Below are 10067 nucleotides of genomic sequence, written 5' to 3'. Positions count from 1 at the left end.
TCTGCCTAGGGAGCAGCTGACATCATTCTCCTCTCCCAACTGAAAATTCCAACTGCCTTGCGGGGGGGGGGGTGAGTTTGCGGTGTGGAATGGAGTGACGTCCAATCAGCTTCCATATGCAAATGACCTTGGAACGCTGGGCGGGACTGCACAAAGCAGCCAGTCAACCCAGCCAGTGTCCTCTGAGTGGCATTTCTTCCGGCCTAACACTAAGGAGGCCAAATTTAGAACTTTGGCACCCACTATTGGATTATAATAAGGGAGAGATATTACAACATTTCAAGAAAATTACAGGAACCTGTGAAGAGGTCAGGGTTAGGTTTTGCAGCAGCAATAATTAGAAAATTTGGTCATTAAAATATGAAATCCCGAAGGATGAAGGAATGAGTCTGGCTCCTAAATTCTGGGCTGGCTCGCAGAGCCAATGAAAATTTGCCAAGGGCTTGGCATTGGGTGCAGTTTGGATTGGGACTTCAGCATGCAAGGAGACGGTGCGTCATCAACCTCCTGCCCTGCATTTCCCTCACATGAAAGTGCTGTTTTCACTGCTGGGGAAGTCTTCAGTTACCTATTGGGGCAAGTGATGCTCTGTATTCTTGGTGCGGGGGGGGGCAACAGTGGGAGGGCTTCTAGTGTCCACTGCCCTCTGGTGGACATCCTGATGGCACCTGGTATTTTTGGCCACTGTGTGACAGCGTGTTGGACTGGTTGGGCCACTGGCCTGATCCAACACTGGCTTCTCTTATGTTCTTATGTTCATTTAATACACGTGGAGACACCCTATAGGGCAAACACCCCTTTCCCCTGAGACAGTTTCAGGACAGGAAAATGGTGAGCACAGGGGCTGGGGGAGACTGAAGTCCCTTATCCTCATGCACCGTGGTTCTGATACAAGGACTCCAAACACCTGGGAATGAGAAACTCACAAGGACCCAGGGAAAAACCTGAAGTGTGGTTATACCCTTTGGTGCTTCGGCTGCTATGCTCTGCATCAGTTCCCATAATTCCATGCTACCAAAGTACAACTGTGGATGCAGGAGTAGGGACAATGCACATGTGGTGCATTCAAAATGTGAAAAGGGGCAGACCACCCTGCATGGAACGTGAGGGGATGTGCAAGGCAAACGATTGACTCAGTTGTGCAAACTACTGGCCAGTTCACCTTCCAACGATGTTGCAAGGGCAAAGGGGGGGGGGGGAGCAAGTCCTGTTTTGTATTTGCCCTAAGATGTGTTCATAGAGACAAGAGCCAGACAGATTGAGCCAAGCTGCAAGGGAAATGGCAAAGGCTGTAGCCTAAGAGACTCTTCTCCTTCCTGAGAATGCTTGGAGCTTCATGGCCTGGGTCCGGGACCTAGACTGGCAGCCACCTGGGGTGGTGCGTATCTGGGACTCGGCTCTCTTCAGGCCTGAAAAGGATGTAGCCTTCTGACTGGCACGCAGAACAATGTCCTTGGTTTGACCAAGCATGTTATAAGTACCCCCAAGTCTGGTCTTCTGGTCAACAGAGTAGTACATTTGCTTGTTGCACTGCAGACTCCAGCATCCTGTTACAACCATGGGTCTCAGGAGCATCATCCTCAAGGTCTAGTTCTGTGTATAGCCAACCTTGGCTCAAACAAACTCCCTGCTTATATTCTGGAGGATTAAACATGTCCTTTGAACAGTCCTATCTGCATGCCTCGACAGAACAGCAAGGGTATGGAGGCTGAAGGTCCCTGGGGAGGCCTCATTCCCGGCCCAAGGAGGAAAGGCTAAAGAGTCTAGAAATTTTCAGGGGTTTTAAGAGGGGGGAAGAAAGGATAATTAATGACATAATTATGCATCAGTTTGAAAAAGGAGAATTCACTTTTTCTCTCTTGGGAACACACAAAGAAGATGACAGGCAATAGATTCAGGAAGGACAAAAGGAAGCACTTCTTTACGCAACCTTTCCCACTACTTTGGGGTCAGGAAGGAATTCTCCTTCAGGACAGATTCACCTAGGGATCCTGAAGGCATGGAGCGGGAGTCACTGGGGGAGTGGGGAGAGAGGTAGTTGTGAATTTCCTGCGTTGTGCAGGGGGTTGGACTAGATGACCCTTGAGATCCCTTTCAGCTCGATGTTTCTGTGTTTCTAATTAAATAGTGGAATTCACTGCCAATGGATATATTTATTTATTTACTTTACTTACATCCCATCTTTTCCCCCGACAAGGACCCAAAGCGGCTTACTTCATTATCCTCTTCTCCATTTTATCCTCACAACAACCCTGTAAGGTTGGTTAGTCTGAGAGTGTGTGACTGGCACAAGGTCACCCAGCAAGCTTCCAGGGCAGTGCAGGGATTCGAACTGTGAGCCTCCCAGATCCTAATCCAACATTCTAATGACCTCACCACACTGGCTCATATAGTGAAGGCCACAAGTACAAATGGCTTTGAAACAGGGGTTGGACAGATTCATGGCTACTAGTCATGCTTAGTAAAGGGAACCTCCATGTCCAGACAGTAAACCTCAGAATATCAGTGCTAGCTGTATGCTCTTGACCTGTATGCCCATTTTCTGGCGCTCCAAAGCATCTGGTTGGCCACTGTGTGAAACACAATACTGGATTAGACAGACCACTGGTCTGATCCAGCAGGGATCTTATGTACCTGCTGGAGGCTTCCAAGGTCTCAGCTTGTGCACATTATGGATGTATTAGATGTCTGGAGTCCACAGGCAAGAGAAAGAGGGGTTTTTAGTGCTGATATTATTTTAAAATTCTTAACTGGATTCATGTTTGTTGTTCAATGTTACACACAGTGTGAGCCATTAAGCAAGGTCTACAAACACAGATGGATAGACAGAACATCCTAAACTGGTGATTGTTTACAAGACAACTTTTTACATCACAGTTCCTTCAAGGGAGTGGCTGAGCGGATACCTTAAGTTGTATCGGTTTTGCAGCCCACATCATCCTGGAAGATCTTGGAAATGGGGGCTGACATGTTGGGCAGCCAATTGCAGCCTTGACCAAGTTGCCGTCTCATTTAATTCTCACAACCACATCTACCAAGTCAAACTTGATTGTGAGAACTGGAACTTAATTGTATTGAGAGCACAGCTGATGCCAACATGACTCTGTAACGTGGGCTGTCTGGGGCCACACAGTGAGCATCACAATTGGTCCAGGGCTGATGTGGTCTGGATGTGTCAGTTTCTACAGCCTACAGGAGCATGCATTTTAATGCTGGCATGGCTCCCCCAGGAACCACCTGGCTGTTCCTGATTGGCTCCAGGACTGTAGAGCACAGTGGGGAGCAAGCCTGTATGCATCACTGAAGTGCGCCGCTGCGAGGTGAGTACTTGCCTCCATTTTCATAGAGTTGTAGTGGTTCTCCTCCTTCTCTTCTTTGCCTGCAAGCAAAAAGAGTAGCATGAGTGCCAGGAGCCAAGAAGGGCCAAGTGGGAGAGTTTTTGGCAACATACCTTTTACTGTGGTGATCAAACACACTCAACCGGTGCACCCAGCCCCAGAGTGTACAGAACCCTTATCCCCCACACCCCCATGCTGGATGGAACTGATGTGGTTGGGGGACACTCAGCAACATAACCAGCATCCCGTTACTGGGGTATGGGGCAATGGAGGAATACTCTCTTTTCCCAGTACAGAGTTGCTCTCTCCCCTCTCCCTGCCACACTAATGTCCTTTCATTCTTTGCATCTCAGTCTATGTGCCGGTCGCTTATAAACTGAACCTGAACTACTCTACACCTGTCTCCAGACCGTCTATTAAGGGTAAAGTGGAAATCTCAGCTCCTGCTATGCTAAGATGCCTCTTTGTCAAAGCAGGTGGGAACAAGTCCCTGAGAAGCAGAGGGGGAAGGGATGGGGCTCAGCCCAGCCTTCCCAGGGTAGTACGGAGTCTTTGTACGCCATACAGACCATCAAACAGGAAGTGAGGTGGGGAGAGGAGGGGGGGTGATTCTGTTGTGTTCTGCTGCAAGTTTGCTCAACCTCTGAGTTCACCTCTCCCCATGAGGCAGCTGGCTTCCTGTGCTATCTGTACATCTCACCTCCTGGCAGGTAACCAAGGCAGCTTAAAATAGCACTGAGTGTATTTGGGAGGGGCAGCAACTCTGGATGGCTGGGGGGGGGCAGTCACACAAGGCAAACACACAGGCGACTGAAATGTGCTTGGGGACATACAAACTAGTGTATGCACACATGTGGGTGGGGGAGAGGTGGCACAAGACCACCACTCCGTGTTCTGCCATGCCTGCCCCACGTACGCCGATGTAGAAGCATGGCATTCCCATCACCTGGGCAATGAAGACAAAGAGAGATTTCCCTGTATTTTGAAAAAAAAATCCCCCCAGTTCGATTGAAGCCCCCTTATATTTCCTCACAGGCAGGGCAACAGCTGGGAAGCTGAAGCAGCAGGGTCAGGCAACTCCAAGCAAAAGAGACTCAAATGATTTGCACCAGAAAACCAAGACACACACACTACAGAAGGGCCATGAGGCTGATCTGGGAATGGTGTGCATTGGGGGGGGGGGCCCTTCTTTCATACACTGTCAAGTTTCTGTGATTTTCCTAACATCTAAAATATTTTTGCCAGGCAGTTGCCCAACTTTGTTCTTTTTAAAGTCATTTTATTCAGTGTTTTCTTGTAATCCACCTCCACAGCTTCTCACCAATCCACGTTCTCCCATATTTTTAAGTATCGAGAAAGCATCAACACTGCCTGCATGCATACATGCATGCGCGCGCACCGACACACGAAGCCATCTTCTTTCCTCAGCCTTGATTTCCTCCCTCTAGCCCCTCTGATCCTTTTTTGGTAGGCCCCTCTCCCCCTTCCCAGTGTATCTTTGTGACTGCAGATGCCCAGACCCGCTCTCCACAATCTCTTTTATTCCAGGGCATGGCGCCCGATGCCACATTCCCCATACGTTCTGGGTCACCTCCACTAGTTGGAACAGACGTTATGTTGCTCCTCCCAGGTCCCTCACCATCAGCATTTCCAGCCTGAAGGAGGCCCCTCCCCAGCACACAACTCCTGGCATGACGGCAGCCAAGGAGACCCCTCCTCTTGCAGGCTCCCTGCCAGCAGGAAACCTAAGCTCCCTGGGAACATGGAATCTGCCATTCAAGTCCACTCCGCACAAGCCTCCCTCTGGATTTCTGGGGCAGGACAGAATTCCACTGAGCCCCACCCAGACAGTGAAGGGGGGGGGGACGGACGACACACACACACACACACACACACACACACACACACACACACACGACAGGGATGAAAACCAGGCAAAAGAGAGAAGGAAGAAGCCCTCCTAGGGAAAGCTGTTCAAAGGGACTCCATTTCAATACAGTCTCAAAAGAAGCAACCCCATCAGGAGGGAAGGTATGGCAGCCCCCTCTAGGAGTGGATTCGGGGTGCCACAAAGTGCAACAGAGTGGGAGATCCATGCACCAGAATCCTCCCAGAAGTTCTCCTGTGTCAGCTCCACTAAAATGTGCCCTAGCTCAGCTTGCCCTGATTTCTTTAAGAGTCATGCAGGAAAACTTTCACAATTGGGGAAAGAGGTGCTAACTTGACTCCTGTGCCCCTGAGCAAGCAAAGTTCCCAACAGATCGCGCCTACTTCCCACCCCCTCCACCCCAACTAGTATCTGCATACCAACTGATTTAAGCCTGCATAGCTTTCAGGACAGCCTATTAAAATAAAATATCTACTTGGAGATCTTTATTGACCCGTATGATGGAAAAAAATATGGTCAGGTCAAAATCCGTTCTCCATACACCCTCTGCCCCACTTTGATAAGCAGCAGTCTCTTACTCATTCATGCTTTCTTGTTGGTTCCTGCACACGTGGATGTGCTCTCTTCCTCCTCCCCCTCCCGTAACATGGCCTCTTCCTTTGCTTCCTGCCCCCTCTCACGCACGCATGCACACCATTGCCACCCCAAAACAAGGCCATGCCAGCAGCCACACAAACCACATCTTGCCATCTTGTAGATTTCAGGCCCAGTTGCTACAAACTACAGGTGCCCTCCCTCTTTCAGCCAAGTAGCAGAGAAAAAGCAAAGAGCGTGTGTGTGTGTGTGTGGGGAGGGAATAACAGGCACTTGAGCCTGGCACCTAAAAAGCAGATTCTAACTCCTCCCAAATCAGAAACCTGTCTCCTAAAAGTCAACACATTTGCAAACTTTGAGAGCTGTCGCTCTGGAAGAAAGAGAACAGAAGGGGGAGAAGCAACAGCTCCGGATCTTAGGAAATGTCTGCTGTGGCGTACATCCAAAGGGAGCTAATTCACATCAGCCAAATTCAGTGGAACTTCGAGCTGCAGAGCAGCAAAGGACAGCATCAGCAGCTGTGACCTGCCAGAATCTTTGGCCCCTGGAGTGGAGAGGAACAGCAAGACGCGCAGCCACCCTCCCGCCTAACCTCCTAAAGTGAAGGGCCCAGGTTCCATTCTCCCATAGACACTTCCGCTGTTTCTGCTATGCACGATAAAGCTGAGCATGCTGAAGTGCTGCCGAGGATGCTCTCCAATGTGCATCTAGCCCCTGAGGATGCACACTGTGTCCGGCATGAGTCTGTTTAGATTAGGGATGCCTTCACAAACTGGGTGACGTGATAGGGCATACGGTCCTCACAGCAACACGTCCATATTGGACTTGCCCTCTTATCACTGCACGATCCACCAAATACCAGCTAAGCTACAAGCCATGTGACAAGCTCTAGTTGAGGCTGTGGCTCAGTGGTAGAGCACCTGCTTTGCATGCAGAAGGTCCCTAGCAATCCCCAGCAGGTGATCTGAAAGACTTCCATCTGAGACTCTGGAGAGCCACAAAACACTACACTGAGGCAGCTTCAGGCATAAGAATTCTTACCTCCTTGCTCCAAGCAGCTAAGGGTTGAAGGCAGGCATAATAATGAACTTGGACCAGAGGTCCCTTTCTCTCAGCTTCATGACGGACATACCAATGAATCAAATGCCGGTTCAGGAACAAGTCTTGGCCCTCCACTGCTTTTCATGTACCACATATAGATATATATTGCCCCCTTTAAAAATGATTTTTAACAATCAAAATTCCTCCAAAGATTGGGGATTTCTTAGTGACATCACAAGCATCAGCCAATCATCAGCATCTACAGTCAGCTTCTTTTGCAAGTTTGCAATAACAGATTTTTTTGTATAGCTTTATCACCAAGAAGAAAAATAAGTCTGGACTGAATGCAATGAGCGTGCTTTCATATCAGCACCACTGCCCTAAAAATGTTCCCTCTTGTCTGCCTCCACCCAAAAGAGACTCCTGCTCGCTATTCACAGTGACTGGCCTGCTTCATCTCAATTAGCTGCACCTTACCTTTCCTAACCCTCCTGGCCCTAGCCGGGTGGACCGTCACAGCCGCAGATCCTGACTCATGCCTAGTGTAGAGTTTAGATACCCCGGAGGCCAGCCACAAGGCACCCTACTCTTGTATCTTTCTACTGCAACAGCCCAGATCCACTGTATCCCCCAAGCTCACCTTCACTGGCAGGTGGGTCAGGGCTGTCCTTGGGGGTGCAGCGTCCATTTTCCAGGGCCCGGCCCATCTCCCCATCCGGGAGGCTGCTGGATTCATTCTCACCGCGCTGCCTGCCCTTTAGGTCAGTGGTACTGCTGTTCTCTGGACTGCCCATCTCCGCATCTCCGTTGGGCACTTGCTCCATGGGGCTGGTGTCATGGGCAGGCGGGGGGCACTTCGGTGCTGAGGCTGTGTCTTTGGGGGCTTCGTTGCTCTCCACCTGGAAAACAAGACCAAAGCAAACGGGTGGTATAACAAGCAGCTCCTCAACCTAACTCGCATCCTCCAGATCTAGAGACCTGCCTCAGAATGAGGGCCATCAACACTTCTGCAAAACTGAAACCGAGTGACCCACAGCTGCAGGGTCCTCATGGGAGTTGAGGGCCCGCCTTGGGACAAATGGCGAGTTCACAGAAGTGAGAGCTGTAAATGCCACCATGTTTGGAAATCAGGCACATTTGCTTTTTCTTTTCTTTTTTTTTTAGTGGCACTTTATAGGAAAGCTGGAGGTGTGGGACGGTTTCTCACTAGGAGGAGATACACAGGGTAGGGATTTCCAGAGGCCAGCAGCAGCACAGAACAACCTTCGACCATGGGAAAACTCATTTATCAGCTGTCATCTTGTGGTCTCTGGTCCAAGCTGTTTTGAAGCATTGCAACCTGTGAAACCTGCTGACAGGAAACCATAATGGGACAGAACAATCACATATATCATGGCCAGTGAGGGCGCATCTCTCCTTCGCAGTCCTTCTCATGCAGCCTTTGAAGCCCTTTTACATGCGGAGGAGGAATGTATTTACTTAATTTTTATACCCCACCTCTCTCCCCAGTGGGGCCCCAAAGCAACTTACGTCATTTGTTCCTTTTTATCCTCATAACATTCCTGTGAGGTAGGTTAGGTTGCGTGTGTGACCGGCCTGGGCTCACCCAGCAAGCTTCCGTGACTGAGCAAGGATTTGAACCTGGGTCTCCCAGATCCTAGTCTGACACTTTAACCATTATTTCACACTGGCTCTGCACTGGAATGCAAGTATCAAGGAAACAAAGATCTGCCCTGATATTTAAAAATCAGAGAGATGGGTTTCTGTGCTTGTTGGCTGCTGGTCACTGGTCAACCTCAAACAATTCTTACCTGGTTGTTACAGGAGAATTACTTATGTTTAGGGCAGGAGGTGGCTATAGCATCACAGTGCAGTTACCTGTCAGATTTTGAGGTGAGTTTCCGAAAAGCCAAAAACCACTGGAAACAAATCCCAAGGTGGGCAGGGGGAGCTGAAGGGGACATCTCCAGCTATGGCCTGCTTCATCTAAGCATTTCTGTAGTCAGATTTCTAGCTCAGGTAAAAATAAACCTTCAAACATAATGGTGTAAAATACCAACCGGCCAATATCTTCAGAAATTAGGAACAGAAACAACTGCATTCTTGGATCAGACCAGAACTCCAACTACACCAGCCTTCTATTCCCAATGAACAGCTCACCAGCAACTTCTGGGAGGCTGACAAGAAAAGCAAGATGGAGGTAGGCATTCCATGCCATTTGGCTTGTGTCTCTGGTAACCAGAGATATATTTATTGTGTATATATTTACTTCATTTATTCTCCCTGAGACTATAGACATATCTATGGATTTTAAATGCTGAGGTTCCATTCCTGTCCTCCAGCTGTTTATGCAGTACTGTTAAAAAGTCACATTTGAAAGGCTATTACAAGAAGAGTTCCTTGTCACCTACTTCATGTTCTTGGGGCTCTACAACCTCTAAAAGCAAGGAGTTCCAACAGGCACTGAGCAAGTATAAGATTAGTTATGTGCAGGATGAGGTATTTAGATCTGGCCTCAACTCCCCTCAACAACATATTCTTAGGGTGGCTTCTAATGTTTAGTTAAAATGTCAATTACAAAAACCAGCAGCAGTAAAAATGCACGACAGAGCAAGAATAAAAACCATCAAAGCAGCCAACCGAGCAGATAGAATTTTATTTGATTATTTCTGATGCAGTTCGTTTTTATTGCTTGCTTTGCTGTTCGTGGTTTTAATTGATCTGTAAGCTGCCTTGACCACCATGCTGTAGAAGGTGTGGGATATGTTTTAAGTAAGAATTTTAAAAAATTGGGGGCGGGGGCGCTTACAAGAACTTAAAAACAGTACCATCCAGCTAACAACCAACAATAAATGCTGAAAATAGTGACCCAGCTAAGACACAAAGACACACGTTGAGGTAGAAGGCGCAATAAAAATTCAGAGAAAATAAAAACTGTTTTGCCTGGGATCTAACGGGACAGCAGCTTTAGCATCAAGAGAAACTCTGTGGGGAGGGAGTAGTAAAGGCCTTTTCCCCAGATGTTCACCTCCCTGAGAGAAGAACCTTAAACGGGACTCTAGTGCGTTTCACTGGTTGATGCCAAATCCTGTCCTTTTGAAACTCGAATCACTTTCTCATCACTTGGCGCTCATCACTCATCACAACCTCCTTCCTCCAAACCTCCTTCCTCTGCCTGTTTCTTCAATAAAAAGCTGCAACTTCTT

The 10067-nt window shown here is 48.5% G+C and overlaps 1 protein-coding gene across 1 annotated transcript in view; it reads right to left on the bottom strand.

Moving 5' to 3' along the window:
• The window catches only part of DNMT3A (DNA (cytosine-5-)-methyltransferase 3 alpha), a 108211-nt gene that overhangs the window by 55822 nt on the left and 42322 nt on the right, over positions 1 to 10067 (bottom strand). The window contains exons 3-4 of the mRNA XM_015415137.1: positions 7502 to 7760; positions 3333 to 3379 (exon numbers count right to left, since the gene is read on the bottom strand). Of these exons, the coding sequence (XP_015270623.1) occupies positions 3333 to 3379; positions 7502 to 7760 (306 nt within the window). The remainder of the gene's footprint in view (positions 1 to 3332; positions 3380 to 7501; positions 7761 to 10067) is intronic.

This window comes from Gekko japonicus, unplaced genomic scaffold (genome assembly GCF_001447785.1).
Source record: "Gekko japonicus isolate JY-2015 unplaced genomic scaffold, Gekko_japonicus_V1.1 scaffold63, whole genome shotgun sequence".
NCBI classification, from domain to species: domain Eukaryota; kingdom Metazoa; phylum Chordata; class Lepidosauria; order Squamata; family Gekkonidae; genus Gekko; species Gekko japonicus.
This window is presented reverse-complemented; position numbering and strand designations above follow the sequence as displayed.